Below are 24450 nucleotides of genomic sequence, written 5' to 3' on the forward strand. Positions count from 1 at the left end.
TAAGTATTGGAATATGCATATTTAATAATACACCGCAATTTTATCCTTGGAAAATAAAAATGCCAACCTCAGATGGCAAATCTTTCAACCTCTCCTAGGTTAAATTTTCCTCTCCAACAGGATCTATCAGAAAGTTGCCATCGAGGAGCTGCGGAGGGATGCCCTGGGGGGATGCGTAAGAACCTTGAGGGGTGAGATTTTCGGGTTCATCAGAGAGAGTATGGTTTCACAAAGGCTAAGAAACACAGCTCAACAGGAAACTCCCTGTCTCGTTTTCTCTTCATGGAGAGAAGTTCTGCAAGACTTAGAAAAGGGATTGAGATGAGAAAAAAGGGCTCTTTGTTCTGAAATCTAAAATTCTGCACAATGATATAGTGGGAGAAAATAACTCCTCTCCGAGGTTCACTGCAGTCCTTTTGTGCAAGAGGTGTTTCAAAGGTACTCCTCATCTCACTCCTTGTTACACAAACAAATCAAACACCATCTGAACTATCGGGAGGAGGGGAGGAGGACTTGGCAAGCAGAGAAGGACTAAAGATATTCACATTAGTCATTCTTAGGAATCATCATTTCTAGGAATTCTAGCAAGTTACGTAAAGACTAGATATTTTATGGTTAATGAGTATAAAATGGCATTGCTTATGGTTTAGATTAATTGGTTTTTCAAGGAAAGCTCATATAACCACTAAAATAAATTCTAAAATAAGGCATATCTTACAGTCCCATTATTTTCTACTGACTTATTTTGAACTAGTAAAAAGAGAGATGTTAGCAGAGGCCAACTGAGGGTCTGTTAAAAAATACAGCATTTTAACAATTAAATTCCAACTGAGCCCCTAAAAAATAAAACACTGATAATGATTTCTGGGAACTTTTATCGACTCACCATTCTAGAGAATGTATGCAGTCAACTCTCCAGGACACAGAAGTGAATCTAGCTTTTGAACACACTTTGATAGCCTTTAGTGTCAAAGTGAGGACATAGTTGGGAGACAGATGGCTCAGAATGACTTCAGGAGTCATTGACAGTACAGATTCTGGGCTGGGATTTTTATTTCTTAGCTGTGGGGCCTCAGCAAGTATCCTAATTGCTTTGTGCCTCAGTTCTCTCAACTTTAATAGAGCAATCATAATAGTTAATACCTCTCTGAGTTATGGGAATCCAATAAATTAATATGTGAAATGTGCTGAAATGGAGCCTTTTTATAGTTAATATGACATAAGTGTTGATAAAATAAATATATTCAGAAGAAGAATCATAGCAGGAGATACAGCTGGACCAAAAATATCATCATTACCACCTACCATGAGAAGTTGTTTCTAGACTGGTATTTCTCAAACTTTAACGTGCATATGAATCATCTTAACATTCAGATTCAGATTCTGGTTCAGTAGGGTTTGGGTAGAACCAGGAGACCCTGCATTTCTAACAACCTCCCCATGTGCACTGCTGGTGCTGGCACATACCCTGCATAGCAATATTATAGACCATAAGAGTTAGTTTAATATTTTTTCCTTAAATGTGTAGTAAATGGAATTTTGTCTGTACTTGCCTGTATTTTAAAGAGTTCTTTGCCCTTTCCTGTATATTTTAACCATTGCTTATGGGATGAAATTCTGAAGAGCAGATGACATTTTCAGGCCTATGGCTGTGACAATGCAAATTCTGGTAAGGACAGGGGCTTCTCAGAGAGTACTTTGTCAGGGGCAAGCTGTGGCATAGTAGGCTAAGCCTCCGCCTGTGACACGACATCCCATTTAGGCACTGGTTCGTGTTCCAGCTACTCCACTTCCAATCCAGCTCCCTGCTGATGACCTGGGAAAGCAGAAGATGGTCCAAGTACTTGGGCCCCTGCACCCATATGGGAGACCCAGAAGAAGCTCCTGGCTCCTGGCTTTGGCCTGGTCTAGTGCTGGCCATTTGTGGCCATTTGGAGCAGTGAACCAGTGGATAGAAGACCTTTCTCTCTTTCTGTAACTCTGCCTTTCAAATAAATAAATCAAAAATCTTGAAGAAAAGAGAGAGTACTTTGACTTTGAGGACCCAGTGAAGGACATGCATGAGATCCCTGAATCATTCTATTGAAGACACTGGACAGGATACAGATTTATAATTTTATTTTATCTGTCCAGCTCTCAACTATTTATGTTTTGATATTCTGTCATACCCATTTATTTTTTGGAGCCCTGAAAGTATAATTTCACATTTGTATAATTTGGCACTGAATGTCTCAGCACTAGAACCATTCACAGAACAAACTTGAAAGAGCATAAATTTGAGAGACCAGGAACAGACAGCACTGTTTTGGGAGTCAGGAATACCAGTTTGTGTTCTTAGCTCAGCACCCAGCTGGTCCTGAGACTGTGGAAGATTACCCTGATCTTTCAGGAAGTTTCTCCATACTGAAGATAAAGGTAGAGATGCCAAGTAAGAGTATGTGGTTGGTAGGTTGGTTCATTCATTCACTTGCTGACTCACTCTTCCCTTGTTTCCCTCATTCAGTAAATGTTTATTGAACATCTCTTCTGCCCCAGGCCCAAGGGTAAAGGAAGACAAATGTATGGCTTCTCCATTGTGCTTCTCAGTGTGGGAGACAACTTGGTCAGTGGGCAGAAATGGAATTGGGACCTGGGGGTCCTTATTGTTACAGTCCCATCTCTCTAAAGTCATCTGTTCCGTGTCTCAGTTTCCCTAGCTGTTAAAGGGAACAGTAAGAGCTCCTTCACTTCCTGTCTACAGTAATTATGAGGGTAAAATAAGCTGCAGAATGTGAAGTCCTCCCCAAATCCCTTCCAACAGGAGACTGTGCTAAGTTCAAGAAGGAAAACATTAAGCTGCAAGATTTAACTTGAGTGGAATATCACTCAGGTTAGAATGAGCTGCTTGGTTTTCTTTAATCCATTTCCTTGTGGTGAAATTCTCAAAGAAAAACAATATAGTAGGAGTTCCTGGTGAAGGGCAGCTAAGTGCTGTGTATAAAAATTCGTGCTCTTGAATCAGGTATACCCGGATTTTAATCTCTGTCATTTACAGCTCTGTGTCTCAAGCAAGTAATGTAACCAATGTGTATCTCAAATTCCTCCTTGGTAAAATGGAGAACAAAGAATAGTATAATGCAGCTACAGGGATTAAAGTAGACAACGCAGGCTTGATGATGGCAACAATGATGGTGATGACTGTGCTAAGCACAGTACCTGGCATCTAACATCAACACATGTTAGAACTTATACTTTGTGCCACATTTGTGCTGATACCTTCTATCAAAATAACTAGATTATTCTTCAGGGAACCAGGAGGGGAAGCAGAAGTGAGGGGGGTGATATTTCATGGAGATGGACTATTACTTTTTCTTATTCTTTAAAGAGTATTATGATTTAGTAGCTAAGAGAGAATCGGTGTCTCTTTTCTTATACTTGCCCAATCCTTGGTTTCTGTTTGAGATTGCTGGGAAAACAGCTTACCTCAAAACAGGAGATGAAAGATAAAAGGGATTTTTTTTCTCACTTTGTTTTTTTTCTCTGTCCTCCCCCTCAACCACAGCTTTTTCCTCCTTCTCATTCTTCCCTCTTTTCTTTCCCAATGAACTATGACGATACTGATGGAACATTACGAAATCTTTCTTTCTGTCATTCTCAGATGCTTTCCCCCAAAATCCAATGCATTTGATTTAAAACAAGAACACTCAAGGCAGTCTCTTAAACAAACTCCATGGGGCTGGTGCTGTGATGTAGCAGGTTAGGCCTTCACCTGTGGCACTGGCACCCCATATGGGCACCGGTTCAAGTCCCGGACGCTCCACTTCCAATCCAGCTCTTTGCTAATAGCCTAGGAAAGCAGCAGAGGATGGCCTGAGTGCTTGGGTCTCTGCACCCCCATGGGAGATTCGAAGAAGGCTCCTGGCTCCTGGCTCCTGGCTTTGGATTGGTCTAGCTCTGGCCATTGCAACCATTTGGGCAGTGAACCAGTGGATGGAAGACCTCTCTCTCTCTCTCTCTTTCTATCTCTCTAACTATGCTTCTCAAATAAATGAATAAATTTTTTTTTAAAAGAATGAATATTCCAAAAAAAAGTTCCAAATGACTTTAAATCTCCATATCTGAAAAGAGCTACCCAATCTGAATTAGTTAATTTTTAGGAGAAATTCTGGCATAGCACAAACACAACATTCAAATACTTATTCTTTTCCCACAGTCAAAGTGTCTTTAAGGATAAGTTGACATGAACAGAAAAGAGGCTAAAATATCTATGAAATGTCAGTGGTTCAATGACCATCCCAAAAAACTGTGGTGCTTTTGACTTAGCCTGCCCTGCAGAAGTATGGTTTTCCCAGGGCTTAGTTTTCATAGCCCATGGCATTAATGTGTAGACTTTATTTCCTTCATATAGCGCGTTAGCAGAGTTAACTTTTTTTTTTGTCTAAAATCAAATATCCTCTCCTTGAAATTATCTTTATGATTCTTCTATCAGAATCAGCTATTCCCTCCTCTATGCTCCTAGGGCAGGCATGCTCTTGGTTTTGGAGAGCCATTTACATATCTGTTTCCCTGTATACATCTACTTAGATCTTCCTTCTCATTCCCAGTTAGGTTGTCCATAAATATTGGTTGAAATGCATTTCCCAACTTCAGGCTGGGAGGCAAGTGCTACATGATTTCTATCCATCCCCTACTCCCCCCACCCCTTTTTTAAAAAAAAAAAAAAGAAAGAAAACTGTCTATGGTTTCCAGTTTCTCTGAATTTTCCCAATAACCTCTAGGTAACTTTGAAATGCTTAAGATGGCTTTTATTAAAAAGCAGTGTTGTATATTGCACTTCCAAGTGGGAGCATTTGCCTCAGGAAGACTTCACAAGTTTAGTAACCTTTCCTGTCTTTGAGATTGAATTTCAATAAGGTTTCAACTCAATTCAAATTATACAGCACTGATGAACTTTGGGATCATGGGCAAAATTCTGGTATTTCAATGCTCAGATTTTCCAAATGATTTCTGCCTTGATGCATATTTAATGTTGAGAGAATTTCCTTTTTGATTGAAAAACAGACTATCATCTGAATAGTCAATACCCTAGACACTCAGAATATTTGACTATAAATATAAAATAACCCAAGAGAAAGCAGGACCAAATCAATCCACTCTAATAATGCCTGGCTCGTATTTTCCTAGGGATGGAAGGTCTAATAGCCTCCACACATTGATGAGAGGTAGGGGATAGCTTACTCTGTTTTGCTCCTTGTTCTAAGATGCTATTTCATGCTTGAATAAGAAACACTTTAGGAGAAAAAATATACGGTTTGAGAATGCTACTTGATAGAGCTTTTGAGATTTTTTCCTCCTAGAATAAATTAGGGCAGACCTCATTTTTCAAAATGTGTTGACACTACTTGCAGTTTGAGAAGACATATGGAAAGACTGGTCACATCCCAAGATGCTGATGGCTGAGGGGCCACGTCTAGGTGGAACTTCCTGATGCATTTGACCCACTGCTTTGAACATTCCAGGCTAGCTCTCAACATTGCACAGGAAGGTCAATTGGCGACAGATCTATTATTCCAGGTACTTATATTACATGTGCATGTAGGTGAACAAAAGTGAAAAATGAGATTGAAGACAGGTTGAGGCCAGCGCCGTGGCTCAACAGGCTAATCCTCCACCTTGCGGCGCCAGCACACCGGGTTCTATTCCCAGTTGAGGTGCCGGATTCTATCCCGGTTGCCCCTCTTCCAGGCCAGCTCTCTGCTATGGCCCGGGAAGGCAGTGGAGGATGGCCCAAGTGCTTGGGCCCTGCACCCGCATGGGAGACCAGGAGAAGCACCTGGCTCCTGGCTTCGGATTGGCGCAATGCGCCGGCTGCAGCGGCCATTGGAGGGTGAACCAACAGCAAAAAAAGGAAGACCTTTCTCTCTGTCTCTCTCTCTTTCACTATCCACTCTGCCTGTCAAAATAATAAAAAAAAAAAAAGACAGGTTGAAGGTCATAAAATGTATTATAATAATAATAGCGAAATATTTATGGCGGCTGACTTTTAGGCTCCCTTCAGGTTATTATCAGAGCTCAGATAGGAATGCTACTGGCATTTGCTCCTTTTATATATTTTTTTCTCTCATGACAAGTTGAGGGAAAAGTAAATATACTCTGAGAGCTTCACCAACACTACTGGATTGAAAATATCTGTTTTCCTCCTTGGTCCTCAGGTATTTCCGCATGAGCAGTGTCCCAAAACAGAGTAAAGAAAACATTCTTTAGAGATGGAATGCTGCTTCCTCTGCTGCATGGGTTTCCAGGCTGGGCCTGCCTTTCTTGATTGGGTTGGCAGGGTTCAAGTTCAGTATTTGAAAGACATTAGGGAGCTCATGGTTGCCACTTGGTCCCCGTTCCTCCCATGGCAATTCCCATTTAGTCATATTTCATCCCTAGGTAAGAAGTGAAGCTGAAGAAAGAAGGGAAGACATGGACTACCACTGTGTGAAAGTTAGTGCCTTCCCCGGGTTTATTTTCCCCCTCTTCATGTCATCGCATAAGTAATTTACAGTAGCATGAGTCAAGTAGGCACATTTAATCATTCTGCTGGAGACAGCCCAAGATCTCTAAAAATGATAATCGCATGTGAAATGAATACATTGAAAAGCAGTTTCAAAGCATAGCTAAAATAGCATCTCACTGACTAAAAACTATTAGGCTTGTTTTATTAGGTTAAGATAAATATAGTCCAACCCATTCTTTTTCCACTTCATCTCTCCCAATGGACAAGTTCAATTAACCCATTTATTCTTCCTGGTTGACTGCTGCTCTGCCAAACGCGGGAGGTTTATTGCAAATGCCCTTTTGATTCCATTATTGCTATCTGCCCTATTTTACCCATTTAAAAATAGTTGGGGATTCATTAACCATGCCTCACAAATGGATGTTCAACCCAGAGTCAGGAATATAAAAGAGCTTTTACATTTATATTATCGGACTTGATAGCTCCTTTTGTTTGAGATCTTTTCTGCCTTTTTTTTTTTCTCCTATAAATTTGAGTGCCTGGCTCTAAATAGAAGGATTTTTGAAAATGGTATACATAAATATCACATATAAGGCTCAAGTCAGAACAGAACATCAAGATTATTTGTGACTCATAGGCATCAAAACCATTATGTAGACAATTTATGTAGCTAATTCCTTTGTATATTAAAAATTGCTCTTACTTGCTTAAAGTAACCTTGCTTAAACGTGGCTTCAGTGGGTGGGGAAGATGAACATGCTTTGGTGACTGCTGGCAACTGAAGTGCCTCACCTGCCACACCATGTGGCTTCCTGAGAGTTCACGTTAACACCAGCACCAAGAGGATCAGGGCCCAGGAGTGGCAGCAGAGGCTAGGAAGTAACAGGTCAGCGCCAGGGTGTGGCTTATTTATCGTAAAATATAATCACTCCTTACCTCTTCAACCAGTTGCAGCATACGACGGGTGCTTTCCAGCGACTAAAATAGAAAACAGAAATATTAGGAGTGCAGGATCCAGAGGTCTTAGAAAATCCAACAAACTACTTTATCACTTGTTCTTTTATGCTTGTAACTGACACACAAAATGTCTTCCCATTTTCAGTCTCTTTCTTATTGGGCTTTCTATATGATCTGAATCCCTAAAGCAATTACATTAAAGTCTATCATCATAACATCAAAACCATATGAAGCTGATCTTGGTATCAAAGTAATCTGGAAAAGATAATTCTGCACGCTCAGGATGCATAAAAATTATCTCAGATACTCAGAGGACTAATTTGACCTCCCTAGGATAGGAATATTGAATTTTAAACACTGACATAATTCTTTAAATGAATACATCACATTTCTTATATAGTTCCTAGAAACACAATTGGAAGTTCTTATCAATACAAATTAGGTTGTCGCCTTAGGGTGAAAAAATCAAGCGTGTCTGAAATCAGTAGCCTATAAGAGACAGCTACAATAATTATCTTCATCCTTAGATAAGAAAAAATGAGATGGAAAGTCTGGGCTCAGGGCTGGTCCCTCAGGCACTTTTTCCCTCATTGCTTTTGGAACTACAAGAATCTAATAACTTGTGTGATCGCAAAAGTTGTGCTTTTAAGTGACAGATTTATTTTGGACAAGATTCTGCAGGACACTGAAGGATGTTAACTTCCCCGGAAGAGCTGTGACAGGCAGCTTTTTAAAATAGAATGGTTGTAAACTGTGGAATGCAGGTACATGTAACATCTGGCTTTTTGAAAAGTACAAATATATCTTAGTCATGACCCAGGTTTGTATTTTCTTAACATACAAGATGAACAGCATACATTTCTACATGATAATAAAATATATAATACTCTTTACTGCAAATTCCAGACAGCCAATTGATTTTCACAGAAAGATGCTGGGGACTTCTGCTGAACTCTGGTGTTTGTAGCTAGTCATGTGATGAACAAGTATGGTTCCGACACGAATGTTGGTTGGATAGTCTGTGTATGTTCAAGAGTAAAATGCAACAATGAAGACATACATTGGAGTTCTACTCATTTGCCACTGACAAGAGTGACTTTTGTATTGAAGAGCAGTCATAGTTTTCACGTTCTGAAAGACTTCCTCAACTGTTTTTGAATTCTCCATAATGTAATGGCGGCAGGCATGTATTAATATTTTCTCTACTTTCTTAACTTTAGCAAGTCAACACAATAATAAGCCACGTTTTTGAAGATTTCTGTGGCATACATGTTCTTTGTTTTTTTAAAATCTAGAAACCTTTTATTTAGGTATACAAACTTCATGCATTTCATACATACAAATTTTGGAACACGGTGATTTTTCCCACCCTACCTGCTCTCCCGCCCACACTTAACACTTCTCTTCCTCCTCCTACCCTATTTCTGCCCCCAGCAGGATATCACCGAATATGAAGCTGTGAAGATACACAGTGACACACCATTATACGGATATAAATAACTAAAGAAAATAAATAGTGGTAAAGTAACTAGCAAGTCTTGGGCTTCAGTATTCGTTACCCTTGATTTTAATAGGGCCTAATTACCTGTCTATATAATTCAATTTTAATAAAGGTTATATTTAGCAACTAGCTTGCAAAATTGCTGAAAGTATTAATAATCAGCTCTCAGAATCAAGCAAGTTCCAGCATACTCTTGCTTATGAGATACACAAAAATACTGTTTTTTCCTAGAGTACCTCGACTTTTCAAGATTTTTAGAAATCAGGAGTTTGGGCCAAAATATTAATTTGTAGGCAGTTTTTATAATCAATTCATTCTGGTCTACAGAGGCCTTAGGTACATAGAAAACTTAGGTCAGCATTTTAAAAAATTGAAACATTAACAGAAGGCTTTTCCCCACCTGGACCTGAATAAGACAAACCTCCTAGCTCCCCAGTTTTGTTCCGTGGGTCTTCTCAGGTCTCCAGGCCTTACCTCATCTGCCAGCTGGTCAGCCCTTCGCTGCATCTCCTCCAGCTCATTGCGCATATCCGCGTCTTCAGCCATGGTAGTGGTGGGGGGAGGCTGGGCGCCCGGCCGAGGGGTCAGTGATGGGTCTGCTCACAGAACCTGGGAAGAAATAGGTTTTCCAATGTAAGAGCTTATATGTGATCATGTAAGTGCGCATGTGGATAAAGAGTGGACAATCTAAATGGCCCACATTCTGCTCCCATAGCTCAGCCATATTCTGAACTGGAAGGTGCACTTGGGCAGGGCTTGACAGAATTAGGTTATTTGTCCAAAAGCTACCATGAATGCATACTGGCCACCTCTACCATGGAGACTAGGAAATTTTTTTTTGATAAGCAGAGTGGACGGTGAGAGAGAGAGAGAGACAGAGAGAAAGGTCTTCCTTTTCCGTTGGTTCACCTCCAATGGCCGCTGCGGCCGGCGCACCGTGCTGATCTGAAGCCAGGAGCCAGGTGCTTCCTCCTGGTCTCCCATGCGGGTGCAGGGCCCAAGCACTTGGGCCATCCTCCACTGCACTCTCGGGCCATAGCAGAGAGTTGGACTGGAAGAGGGGCAACCGGGACAGAATCCAGCGCCCCGACCGGGACTAGAACCTGGGGTGCCGGTGCCGCAGGTGGAGGATTAGCCTATTGAGCCGTGGCGCTGGCTGGAAATTTTTTTAAAAGATTTATTTATTTGAGGGGCTGGCACTGTGGCATAGTAGGTTAAGCCTCTGCCTGCAGTGCTGGCATCCCATGTGGGCGCAGGTGTGTGTCCCAGATGCTCCTCTTCCAGTCTGGCTCTCTGCTGGTGGCCTGGGAGGGTGGTGGAGGATGGCTCAGGTGCTTGGACCCCTGCGCCCATGTGGGAGACCCAGAGGAGGCTCCTGGCTCCTGGCTTCAGATCAGCCCTCCTCCAGCCATTGTGGCCATTTGGTGAGTGAATTAGCAGATGGAGGACCTCTCTGTCTTTCCCTCTCTCTATCTGTGACTCTGTCTCTCAAACAAATGGATATATCTTGAAAAAAAAACAACAACAACACCAATTTACTTATTTGAAAAGAAGAATGACAGGGAAGGAGAGAGAGACAGAGACAGACAGAGACAGACAGAGAGAGCGACTGATTTTTCACCTCTGTTAACTCCTAAAATGCCCACACAGCCAAGGCTAGGCCAGGAACAAGGAACTCCATCTTGGCCTCCCACTTGGGTAGCAGGAATCTCAGCACTTGGGCCATTACCTGCTGCCTCCTAGGTCCAGTATCAGGAAGCTGGGTCAGAAATGGAGGCAGGACTTGATCCCAAACTTTCCAATATGGGATGCAAGTGTCCTAAGAGGCACCTTAATCTGTTGTGCCAAAAGCCTGCCCCACCCCTTGAGACTATAAAGTATTTTTAAAGACACAGCCAGGGCCTGGTACTGTAGCACAGCCGGTAAAACCACTGCCTGCAGTGCTGGCATCCCATATGGGCACTGGTTCGAGTCCCAGCTGCTTCACTTCAGATCTAGCTCTCTGCTATGGCCTGGGATCGCAGTGGAAGATGGCCCAAGTCCTTGGGCCCCCAGATCCATGTGGGAGACCTGGCAGAGGCTCCTAGCCCTTGGCTTCAGATCATCACAGCTCTGGCTGGTGTGGCCATCTGAGGAGTGAACCAGCAGATGGAAGACCTCTTTCCCTCTATCTTCATCTGCCTCTCTGTAACCCATTCAAATAAATAAATCTTAAAAAAAAAAAAAGACACAGATTGCCGAGGGTTGAGCCTGATGGGCTAGAGGGATGTGGTGCTGGATTGAGACACTTTTAATTTCATATTTATTTATTTATATCTACTTTATTTTCTAACAGATTTATTGAGGTGCAATTGACATACAATCAACCCCATATATTTGAATGCAAAATTTGAATTTTAGTCTATGCATACACTCAGGAAATCATGACTACAATAAAAAAACCAAATGGTTCTATCACTCCCAAAAATTTCCTTATGCTACTTACAATCCTACCCACCCACAGTTCCCTACCCAATTCCACCCTACCCCTGTGCCCAAGAAACTTCTGGTCTACTCTCAACCATTAAAATTAGTTTGAATTTCCTAGAATTTTATTGAAGAATAACCATATTATCTATGCTATTTTGGGGGTGTGTGTGGCTTTTTAAAATTATTTTGAGATCTTCCCAGGTTGTACCAAGTATTGGTGGTTCTTTTCTTTTTATTGTTGAGTAGAAATCCATATACTCAGAGTCATTTAGAAACAAAAGGTAAAAAATGCTTCATCTTTTTCAGCTGCCATCAAGGGCTTGAGGGAGGGTGAACACGGTCCCCTCAAAGATAGATGACTCCTTGGTCCATTTCTTGGCCACTCTCTTAAACCCCCATGAGGTGCAAGTCACAGGCAGCCAGACTTCACTGTTTCCAGGGAGACCTTCCCTTCTTGCTTTTCTCGAAGCCTCTCTTTGTTTTTAAATATTTACTGAGCACCTGTAATGTGCCAGGACAGTGATAGGCACTAAGGATAAAGTGATGGGTAAGACAGGCAAACTCACCGGCTTCACAGAACTACAGCATAACAGGAAAGATAGGAATGAAAGGAGGAAATTAGATTATTCAGAGTGATAGCCAGTACACAAGAACACTTGCCAGGTGTCACATGTACCCAGAAGGTCACAGCAGGCCTCCCAGGGGAAGGCAGGTCCCAGGAGTGGCCAGGCTCCAGCTGGTGAGATTTGCTGTGATAAAAACCTCTCTGTGAGTTGGACAGTGCAGAGGGCCTGCTCTCTTGTATCAAGGCTGAGATAGTCAGTTGTGCCCTGGACAGTATCTTCTCCTTTACACATCAGAGCAAGGTCTCTGTGAAAGGAGTGTCAGCCAGGAGTTCACACTTCCAGTCCTCAGTGTAAGGAAAGGTGTCATGTGGCTAGAGCTGACCCAGGAGCTGCAGAGCAAATGGAGTGTCCCTGTCGGACTAAGCAGGGCAGAAGCAGGTATTGCACCACTTGCTTCTCCTTCTGCCACAGAGACAGGGTCCCTGAGGGTGGCTGAGCCATGAGCCAGCAGGCACTTGTGTCCTCTGAATCCATTTAAGGCAGGAAGCTGACTGCTGACCAGGAGCACCTGAAATTTTACAGAAGTGGACAAAACACAACTGAAAATGTTAGGGTATTTTTTCATTTTGCTGTAGCAGCTGGGGTTACACTAATGAAGAAAGGCCTGCAGAAACCTGAAGTGGAATAGGAACCTGGTGCCCTAATTGTAAGACACATTTGTGTTTCTCCCAAATTGACAACTGTAGCTGGGTAAAGAAATTAAATATTTAAGACCTTAGGGCAGTACCATGTTGTTGATGTTATTCCTATTACTTGTGTGAGAATCATTTTTTTTTTTTGCAAAAGTAAAAACTCTTCATTAAAAAATCAGGACTGTACACATTGAGACAAGGGAACCCAAGTTCACAGAGGCAGGAACCTGATCTGAGCTTGGGGAGGGGCCCTGCCACCCTGTCCCCAGGTCTATTAGGAGAGTATTTCCAAAAGTTCATGGAAAATGAGGTTAAAAGATAAGTTTAGTTTGGTGCAAACAACCTGAAATTCATGCACATGAAGAGTCTTCCAAAAGTTCATGAGACATGTATGTTATGAAAAAACAGTGTGTAGATTCCAAAATTTTTTGGTACTAAAATAAACCCAGCTTTTAAATCCATTTTCTATAAGCCTTCTGAAAAAACCTCATATATTCCGTTCTCAACTGCTGACTGAATTCCTCTTGGATTTCAACTTAGTACATATTATTAGAATCTTCCACATTTATTGCTCTCGTGAAGTGAGTCACACTACTTCGGGGCCTTAGATCGGAGGAATTCTAAAGTAAAATGCCTTTGCAGATAACAGATTTCACAGTTCTTTGCTATTCCGTGGTTCTTGGACAAAAATTCAAATATGAAGTCATAGTAAAAGTGAAAGCCAGAGCTGCATACTACCACTGGCATTAAAAAGACGTGGTAGTAAATGTTAGCCTAGCTCTATGGGCAGTCATTTACTAAATTGATCTTCTGTATATAAAGATAATTGAAAATGAATCTTGATGTGAATGGAATGGGAGAGGGAGCGAGAGATGGGAGGGTTGTGGGTGGGAGGGAAGTTATGGGGGGGAAAAAGCCATTGTAATCCATAAACTGTACTTTGGAAATTTATATTTACTAAATAAAAGTTTAAAAAAAATTGATAGAGTATCCTACCATGAGCCAGCTAAGTTTCCAACTCATGTTCTGGCCACCAAAATATGTTCTTGTGATATGATCTAGCTCTTTAAACACTTTGTGTTTTACTTACAAACAGGTTTCCAGTTCAGAAATTAGGGACCTAGGGAAAAGAAACTGGAAGTAATTTACACCAAGTCACTCTTGAGCCTCACAATAAAAAGAAACAAAATTCCAATGTTTCCCCCAAGTGTTTGGAGATCTGTCCTGCAGAATAAAGTAATAGACATGTGGCAAAGTTGAGTAGATTGCCGGCCATAACTTAGTGACATGAGTAAGCACTTTGGCATTTGAAAAGACTGGGCTGGGGCCGGTGCTGCTGTGGAGCATGTAAAGCCACTGCCTGCAGTGTCCACATCCCATATGGACACCAGTTCAAGTCCTGGCTGCTCCACTTCCAAACTAGCTCTGCTATGGTCTGAGAAAGCAGTAGAGGATGGCCCAAGTCCTTAGGCCCCTGCACCCACGTGGGAGACCAGGAAGAAGCTCCTGGCTCCTGCCTTCGGATCGGCGCTGGGGAGCTGGGGAGTTAACTAGCGGATGGAAGACCTCTCACTCTGTCACTGCATCTCCTTCTCTCTGTGTAACTCTCACTTTCAAATAAATAAATAAATCTTTAAAAAAAAAAAAAAAGGACTGGGTTGGACTCTTGGCTCTGGCATTCAGAAGCTGGGTGGCTGGGGCCAGATCCTCACCCCCTCCGAGCCTTAATTATCTTAACAGGGCACAGCATATCGATCTCATGGGTTTGCTGAGTTACAGAATGAGGTGTAGAAAGTTTTGATCTACACTGTCTGTTAGGATGTGGAGGATTAATATTCAGAAAGCCTTTCTCACTCAGGTAAGCCCATGGCCTTTGTTGGGAGTGGAGCAAACCCAGACTTGGTTAATTGGCTTTCCTTTACCCACTGCTGGATGTGAGTTGCTGTGGCGCTGAGCTCCCTTGGAAGCCTGAAACCAGGGAAACCAGCAGAGCGCCTGAGCATCAGTCTCTAAGCAGTGACTCTCCCAGGATTAGCACACGCAGACAAACAAGAGCTCTTTCTGGCTCTGTTCTCCGTCTTTCTATTTTGCTGCTGGGTTCCTTGGGAGAAGCTCTGCCTTCAGCCTGAGCGAGTAGCTGACCTTAACTTGGAAGGCCAGGCCTGTGGGCTCCCAGAGCAACAGCGTTACTGCTGTTTCCTACTGCTCTGGATCTATTTTCTGGTATATATCTGTGCTCCCCCCACCCCCACCCTTCTTCCTCTCTCCCTCTCCTCCAGACTCAAATTTCCTTGGCAATCTCATCTCAAGGCTGCTGTTCTCAGCACATGAAGAATAGTACAGGGCCCCCTGGCTCCAAGCGGACAGGACCTGCCCGGGTCTGGCTGGTAGGCAGGTGATCTGAGGCAGAGAAGCCGTGGGGTGGAAACCCATGTTTCCATCACGTTCACAGTACCTTCCCACCCCCAGAGCTCCTGCACTTTTGTTCTGCTCTAAAATGCATGTCTGTGATTTGGGAGGAGGGCTGATAATCCAACAGATCTCAAACATACAGCATTTTAAAGCTGAAAAAAATAACAATGCTTACTCTTCTCCCTACAACAACTGGAGAGTAGGCCCTGAGAGTAACTCTAAGCCTTCTGTTAGGAGGTTCATTGCTAGTGTTTGATAAATTGTACCCGCACACCTCAAACTCATGCCTGTTAGCATTCTAAAGAAGACAACTGGCATGGCCTAATGATGCCAACTGACAGTCACTTCAGTTGCTGAGAGGATTTGCCAGTGAAATGGCATGGACGTCTGACTCATGTTAGCACATGAAACCATCATCTTGTGCATTGTCCCAGAGCGGCTCCAACCAGCAAAGTGAGGACAGCAGGAAGCAGAGCCACGCAAAATAATTTCCTGGGCTTTGATATAAGATAATTCCCCAGTCCAGCATCAGCCCCCAACAGCATCTAAGACATTATCTCAAATCACTAGTGCAGGGGGAGGTATCTGGTTCCTAGTAGGTGTTTAATTCATGTTAAATAACTTGTTGAATGAATGACTGAATGAACTATTGTGGCACCTGCAGAAAGCATTTAGTGTTCCCAAATCGGCTCTGTTCAACAGTGTGACCTAGGAGAGTGTTTTCCAACTGGAGCAGGAGTCAGAGTCTCTGCAACACTTGTTTAAACAGTGAGAGCCCATGCTGAGAGCGGCTGATTCAGTGGGTGTGAGATAGGGCCCCAGAGTGCACATTTTTGACAAGTCTCCAGGTAAATGTCACTGCTTGCTGCTGGTCCCCAGGCCACACTTTGAGTAACGCTCATCTATAGAGCACTCTCTCCTGGAAGGGTAATGAGGGTCACCAGGCAGATGGAAGGAAGGCCCTCCACTATCTAGAATGGGGGAATAGTGGCCAAAGTAATTGTGGGGCTTCAATGGAACTGGGTCTCACAGGTCACATCCAGCTGGTTGTCTGTTTTTCTGTCGGTCTTGAGCTAAGGACAACTTTACATTTTTAAATAATTAAAAGGACTTGGAGAAGAAGGAACTTTGGGACATGTGAAAATCTATGAAACCTACATTTCAAAGTCCATCAATAAGTTTTTGTTGGAGCACACACACCTGTTTGCTTACCTAATGCCAATGGTTCCTTTCATGCTACAAGGACAGAGCCAACAGTATGGTCACAACAATACCATATGGCCTGGAAAGCTGAAAATATTTACTACCTGGCTCTATACAGAACATACTTGCGGGTCCCTGGCCTAAAACAGAGTTAAGCAGAAATCCTTAAGCGTGCCTTATCAGTCTTTAATAATATCCCCAAGGCATTGTACATTTCCTGTAGGCAAACACGGCAGCATATTTTTGTGTATATTTGTAAAATTCCCTTTTCATGAGCTTCCTGCTATATGTTTGTGTTTCCTGGATTATTATTATTATTATTATTATTATTATTTAACAGGCAGAGAGAGAGAGAGAGAGAGAGAGAGAGCTCCCATATTCTAGTTCACTTCCAAAATGCCCACAATGGCTGGGACTGGGCTGAAGCTGGAAGCCAGGAACTCAGTCCTAGTCTCCACATATATGGCACAGACACACCTACTGAAGTTTCCCTGTTTCCCAGGGTCTGCATTAGCAGGGAGCTGGAATCAGGAGCTGGAGCTGGGATTCAATCCCAGGTATTCTGAAATGGGAGATGGGCACCTGTCTCAACATCTTTTTAAAGATATCAACTAACTACTTTTGTTTTCTTTCTTTCTTTCTTTTTTTTGACAAGCAGAGTGGATAGTCAGAGAGAGAGAGACAGAGAGAAAGGTCTTCCTTTTTTGCCGTTGGTTCACCCTCCAATGGCCGCTGCAGCGGGCGCATTGTGCTGATCTGAAGCCAGGAGCCAGGTGCTTCTCCTGGTCTCCCATGCGGGTGCAGGGCCCAAGCACTTGTGCCATCCTCCACTGCCTTCCCGGGCCATAGCACCCGGCGCCCCAACCGGGACTAGAACCCGGTGTGCCGGCGCCGCAAGGCGGAGGGTTAGCCTGCTGAGCCACGGCACCGGCCAACTAACTACTTTTGTTTTCATTTTATTTGAAAGGTAGGTACATACACACACACACACACACATTGAGAGAGAGAGAGAGCAAGAGAGAGAGAGAGAATCTTCTATGTTGGTTTACTCCTTAAATGTTACAATAGTGAGGGCTGCATCAGGCCAAAGCCAGGTGACTGAAACTCAATCTAGGTCTCCCATGTTGATGGGAGGACCCCAATTACTTGAGCCATGACCTGTTAGTGGGAGTGGGAAGTTGAATCAGAAGTGGAGTAGCCAGACTCCAGCCAGGCAATCCAATATGGGATACAAGCACCCCAAGCAATGACTTTACCACTGCCTGCCCCTAACAGGTATCTTAACAGTTAGCCACCTCCCTACTACCCCCACTACCTGGAACATATTTTAAAATACAAAATGATACATGGAGTAAAATACAAAATACAAATCACCAATTGTCCTTTGACTATTCCTACAAAATTTAAGGATTGCAAATCAGATTCATCTCACATGATTAATTGTGAAGTTGTGGGATGCCCTCACAGCCCTCATAAAGATTCCTAATCTTTATCTTTTATTCTGGCTGCCAGTAGCAATACCATCTGAGGGTCTCTCACCATTGAGGTATATGAGACAAAGTGAGCAGGCTGCGGCTCTTCTGCAGTGTCAATCTGTGTAATTTTGAAGCTCTTCTTTATTTAAAGCTACACCCACGTCTGTCTGGGACCCTCACCAGAAAGACACGAGTGGACTCCAGAGAGAAACTTCTCTCCCTCTCCAGATGCTTACTTACTTTGGTGCATTAGGGTAAAACTACTTTCTTGCTGGAGAGTCTGGGCTCAAACATGAGATTAGAACCCAGGAGGAAGAGGTGAGTGTGGATATGGTACAGTGTGTTGCTTTAGTAAGTCTACAAGGTAGACTAAGACATTATACTAGGGACATTGTATAAATCTGAGTGTATTAAGAAGGTGTAAAAGGTGTGTACTCTGAAATAATATTTGTTGTTTCCCACGTGTCCTGTTTTAATTAATAAAATAATCCAAGAGTGGGAACTTAGTGCAGGGGTTAAGTTGCCACTTGGGATGCTTTCATCCCACGTTGGAGTGCCTGGTTTGAATTCTGGCTTCTCTGTTTCCAATCCAGCTTCTTGCTAATGCATATCCTGGGAGGCAGTAGATGATGGCTCAAGTATTGGGTTCCTGCACCTATGTGGGAGATCCAGAGGGAGATCCTGGTTTATGGATTTGGCCTGGCCCAGCCCTGAGTGTTGTATGGAAGATCCGCCCCCCCCCCCCGTGTATGTGTGTGTGTGTGTGTGTACAAGTGTTGTCTCTGTCTCTCTTAATCTCTCCATCTCTCTGCCTTTCAAATTACAAATTATATTTTAAAAAGACCATTTCTTAAATCTGGTGGGTCCATGGTTTAAGTTTTTAAAAGAGGAGACTGAACTTGGATCCTTGTTATATTTTGAATGTTTTTTTTAACTTTTATTTAGTAAATATAAATATCCAAAGTACAGTTTATGGATTACAATGGCTTTCCCTCCCATAACTTCCCTCCCACTCGCACCCCCCCATCTCCCGCTCCCTCTCCCATTGCATTTACATCAAGATTCATTTTCAATTATCTTTACATACTGAAGATCGATTTAGTATATATTAAGTAAAGGTTGCATCAGTTTGCACCCACACAGAACCACAAAGTGTAAAACACTGTTTCAGTACTACTTATAACATTACTTCACATTGGACAACACATTAAGGACAGATCCCACATGAGGAGTAAGTACACAGTGACTCCTGTTGTTGACTTAACAATTTGACACTCTTGTTTATGGTGTCAGTAATCTCCCTAGGCTCTAGTCATGAGTTTCCAAGGCTATGGAAGCCTTTTGAGTTCGCTGACTTTGATCTTATTCTGATAGGGTCATAGTCAAAGTGGAAATTCTCTCCTCCCTTCAGAGAAAGGTACCTCCTTCTTTGATGGCCTATTCTTTCCACTGGGATCTCACTCGCAGAGATCTTTCAGTTAGGTCTTTCTTTTTTTTTTTTTTTTTTTTTTGCCAGAGTGTCTTGGCTTTCCATGAGAGTATTTTGAATGTTCTTGTGCAAAAATTCAAGCTCCTCTTTTCTTCGTAGATTTTACAAGTTTTAATAATTTTTTAGTTAGATCAAAGATTATATTTCAAATATGACAAATACATGGCTCATGAATGAATTTATATATCATTATGTGTCATTTGGCATCCATTTTACACATTGTGTGACTAATGGATAACTCACAACTGCTGTTAACAGGACCTCTTAACATGGTCTGAGGTTTCCTTGCATGGAAACCTTTTTCAATTATTTGTTAAAATGCATATTCCTGGGGCAGGCTTTGTGGCATAAAGGGTTGAGTCTCCACTTGTGATGCTTGCATCCCCTACCAGAGTGCCAGTTTGACTCTGAGCTGCCCTGTTTCCAATCCAGCCTCCTGCCAATGCATCCTGGGAGACAATAGATAAAGGCTAAAGTGCTTGGACCCCTGCCACCCATATAGATGGAGTTCCTGGCTTCTAGCTTCTTCCTGGCCAGTCTTGGCTGTAGTGAGCATTTTGAGTGAACCAGCAAATCTCTTTCTCTGTTGCTCTGCCTTTCAAGTAGTCAAAAATAAATAAATATTTTTAAAATGCAGATTATCAGTTGCACCACCTGTGAAAAGAGATCAATGGTGGTGGGACTAGAATTTTCATTCTAACAATAGCCACGGAGCCTTCTACTGTCCCTAGGTTAGGAGCATTATCACTCGGGGTTGAAAGTTTTGCAAGTGTCTGATAGAAAACGTTGGCAAGCCATTGAGAAAACCATCTGTGAACACAAGTGCAGGTTCCCCAGATTTAGAAGGCTGCCTTGATCTGAGGTAGTGGCCTCTTTCTCCCCATAAGGTTCTTTTCAGTATTTGATGCCATATTGTGTCCCAGGTTAAATGCCCTGAATGTATTTCTTACAGGAGACTTTGGCTGAACAACCAACTCCAGCGACAGGTTCTTCAGCCAGCTCCTTGAAGCATCGTCCTCTCCCTCCTCTCTCTGAGAGGAGACACTGAGCAGCACTGGACACCTGGCTTCTTCCAAGCATGCATGATTTATTTGCCAGACCATCCCCCCCGTCACCACTCTTAAATGGTACTTTATATCTTCATATCTGGTTATAAACAGACATAGTCCTAATCCAGCTTCTTCTGAGAAGGGAGGCCTGGCTTCCCTCATGAGCTCCTTTCCCTGGGCTATTCGAGGATGAATGGCAACCTAGCTGAGGGGCAGCTTTGGCTTGGGTTTTGTGTTTTAGGGTGTTGGTTCTGGGGTGGCCTGGTATTTAAATGCAGCCTGCATTGGCATTTCTTAATTGCCACAACCAGCACTCATTATGCCTAAATCTCCCTTTTTCAAAAATGCCAATGTTTCCTTTGTCTGTTTTGCAAATGTGGCTAAATGGATATTTAGCACTGTGGTCTGTGTTATGCAACAGTTCCTGATTGTTTACTCTGGAGCTGAAGCACGGTGGACTCACTGACCAGGAGAGAGAGAAGGGTAGCACTAAACCTTGTCTGGTTTATCCTGATCATGTGCAAAGCAATAGTGGGTCCGTCCACCTCACTGAGTGCTACTGTGAGGGCATCTGCATCCAGCATGCAACTGGAGTGGACCAACCACCTGGAAGGGATGGGTCTAGGAGCCTTTTGCTTTCAGGTCTTCTCCTGTACCTTGCCTAGGAGAGAACTAATGAAAACTTTTGCATTCCAAGGCCTAAAGCTTGGTTCCTGGGATATGGGCAATATCTTGCAGAACTAACTCTTGGCTGCCATAAAAACAAGTCTTGCAATACCACCAATAAAATGATTCTAATCAGGGATGCATGAATGTGCAGAATTCAAGGCCAGGGGATTCCCCCACCCCCATTCACATTAAACCAAACTATTCCTGTGCTCATGTAGCCGAATCAACAGAAGGAAAGTCTGCATATTTAGGCTCACTAACAGTTCTGCCTTCAGGAATGGAAGTAGCTGGTGTCCTGCTCAGCCCCCTTACTGGTTCTTTGTGGACATCTCTTCATTTCTGTGCCTAGGACAGCCTTTTTATAAGACCAACCTAGGGGTGCTCCACCTGGCCCACTGAGAATCGCAAGTGTCTGGGAGGTTATGTTTCCCCAGTGCAGGCCTCAGCCAACATCTGACTGGCATGAGTGTACAAAAGCCCAGCTCTTTTTCCTTGACGTGAGACAAAGCATGAAGTGTAACATACATCCAAAGATACTCTCAGGATCCTGCCCAGGCTGGGACCCCACCTGCAAGGCCTCCTTTGCTTGGGATCCTCTGTGCTGCTTCTCCCACTTCTTGTCTGGTTTGTCCCGAGAGCACTTAATAAGTCACTTGCACAAAATCTTCTAAGAAAGTCAACCTAAGGCAATTGCCATTTGTGCGTGAATTTTGTTTTCTCACTTATGGATGACTGGGTGCCAGGTCCTTAAAAGAATCAACAAATCGCTGTGTCAGGAGAAGAGTGGGAGAAATACAAATTTCCTGTATTCCCAGCCATGCCAAAGAACAGAACAGTGTAAGTCTTGGCCAGACTTAGATTTGAGAGTTTCACACCCCAAATATCCCACAATGACTAGAACTTGCTGGTTATCGAATGGAGGAGAAGCAGCTTAGAGAAGTAGAGTAATTTGAGATTGCAGGCTCATCTGGAAGATGAATCTGTAAATGCTCAACCAAGGGCTCATCTTAAGGTACACTTGACACAGAAGGAAAGCATCGGAAAACTTGTGAGGAAGGGACTTGAAGGTTTTCATTGAGAATGTTCCTGGAATGGATAAAAATAGCATGACTAGGCTAGTGTGGTCTGTGCTTTTTCATATTGTTAATTTGAAACAATGGCTACTTTAGTGCCATGATATTATCCTTACACAACAAAACTGAAACTCCTCTTTCTTCTAGCCTAGGTATTCACCGGTGAGTACTGGTTTTGGTATAGAATGCTCTCTCTCCTCATTTGAAAGAAGCTGTATGAACCATAGGTGCTTTATCAAAGAAACAATGGTATTTGTGTTCAGCTAATCAAGTTTTGGCATTTTCTAGTTCCTCCTGGAGATAAGATGAACAGCTTGGCAGGCAAATTATGGTGATCATCATGGTATTGATTTTCCTAGAAAAGATACTCAAGGTAAGATTCCCATGGTCAGGGCCCACTAGTCTGAACTCATTACCCTGGCAAAACATCTTTCCAAAACTATGGGTTTCTTATGCTTCTTCATAGCGCAGGTGGATATGCTAGATTAATAATCTACTTAATCATTTTTAAAAATTGATTTTAATGGATTCACCCTTCAATCTTTACCCCAATCTAAGTAATATTATCTATAAAATCAGAAATTTCATGTGCTAATTAAGTTTTATTAAATACATTAAAATGGACACAATTTTTACAACATAAAACACAAGTGTCATTTATCATTCACCTAAGCTCATTTGGCAAGACATCAGGGTGGTGTGTCATACCTGGAAAGTCACTGCTACTCCTGTGGATTAGGGTCAGGTATCCCACAATCTTAGTTACATTTTCACATATGGGAGCCATGCAGTGAGCACTAAGGTAGGCAAGGGAAGTCGGCAAAGAAGGGCTTTGGATTTGAGCAAATGTAGAGTTTGGTGGTCCAGGGCACAGAGGTGGAACATTTGGGATATGTTGTAAGTGCCTATATCTTGGGCTCAAGGAGCCCACAGAACAAATGTTTTCCATTAAATGCTCAATTCAGTGATTTGTGGTGAATTTAAAGCTGAGAGGAGAATAAGGCCAACCAGGTCTTTGAAGTCACATTTTACTAAAGATGGTTGATAGGATGAGGGAGAAAAGGCAGTAGAGTGGGGCCAGTGCTGTGGCTCATTGGGCTACACCTCTGCCTGCAGGGCTGGTATCCCCTATGGGCACTGGTTTGTGTCCCAGAAGCTCCTCTTCTGATCCAGCTCTCTGTAATAGCCTAGGAAATCAGTGGAAGATGGCCCAAATCTTTGGGCCCCTGCACCGGCGTGGGAGACCCAGAAGAAACTGCTGGCTTCGGATTGGCCCAGCTCTGTTGGTTGCGGCCATTTGGGGAGTGAACCAGCAGATGGAAGACCTTTCTCTCTGTCTCTCCCCCTCTTTATCTGTAACTCTACCTATCAAATAAATGAATAAAATCTTTTTTAAAAAAGGCAGCAGAGCAAGACTCTAGTCACCAGAAGGAATAGATATTAGACTCATTCTATGTGGATCATTAAATTGTGATTTAACTTAATTATTTTTGCAATAGATATGTGCTAGTTGTAATCTGTACTCTACAGGTGGTTGGTAAACACTATAGGACCCTGTCTGGAACACATACTTCCTGGTTGGCTAGTTAGTATTGCAAAGATTGTTATCAAAAACAGTTGAGTTTCTGCTACCCATATAGGAGATTTGGATTGAGTTCTCCAGCTGCCATTTTTGGAATGATCCATTGTGGGCATTTGGGGAATGAACTAGTTCTCTCTCTCTCTATCTACCTCTGTTTCTCTTTCTGTCACTCAAATAAATAAATGAACACAAAATCTGTGAATCAGCTAGAAATCTCACATAAATAGTAAATAGCATGCATAGATAGATAGAGAATCTATAGCTATTCCATTGACCTAATTCTTAAATTTATTCTTTTATTCTGTCATGGTTAGGGGATCATTTTTCCCACTAGTTCTCACCTGTAGGACTCACTAAATCTCAGATTGCAGACCAGGAAATGATTCTGGGGTAGGGCTTGATAATTCATATCTTTAAGGTTCTCATTCTTGGGTTATTTCCCTGCTGCTGGTTCACCAAACATCTTTTGGGAATCAATCTTCATTTATGATTTCCCTACATGGTCACCTGGCTCCTGGCACTAGAATTGTTATATCTTCCCCTCATAAGCCTTTAATGACAGGTACTTATTGGACTGCCAGAAAAAATAGAAATCTGGGACTTGATTGTATTCATAGAACAATTTTTCAATTAGTAATGTGTCTGCTTCCAACATATTTGAGTGGAGAGAAGAATTTATCATGGGGTTGTTTTCCTTGTAGCAAAATACCCAGTTGCAAGGTCATTAGGGAGCACACCTGCACACCCCACCTGCCCTAACTGCATCTACTAAAATAATTGCTGAGAATTACATCAGAGGACAAAGTACAATCAACTCTAAGAAACAAAACCT

General features: G+C 42.6%; 1 protein-coding gene across 1 annotated transcript in view; it reads right to left on the reverse strand.

Moving 5' to 3' along the window:
- Positions 1-24450, reverse strand: part of SNAP25 (synaptosome associated protein 25) — a 91615-nt gene that overhangs the window by 18703 nt on the left and 48462 nt on the right. The window contains exons 2-3 of the mRNA XM_062202278.1: positions 9414-9548; positions 7418-7459 (exon numbers count right to left, since the gene is read on the reverse strand). Of these exons, the coding sequence (XP_062058262.1) occupies positions 7418-7459; positions 9414-9485 (114 nt within the window). The 5' untranslated portion in view covers positions 9486-9548. The remainder of the gene's footprint in view (positions 1-7417; positions 7460-9413; positions 9549-24450) is intronic.

Source organism: Lepus europaeus, chromosome 10, assembly GCF_033115175.1.
Source record: "Lepus europaeus isolate LE1 chromosome 10, mLepTim1.pri, whole genome shotgun sequence".
Taxonomy (NCBI): Eukaryota; Metazoa; Chordata; class Mammalia; order Lagomorpha; family Leporidae; genus Lepus; species Lepus europaeus.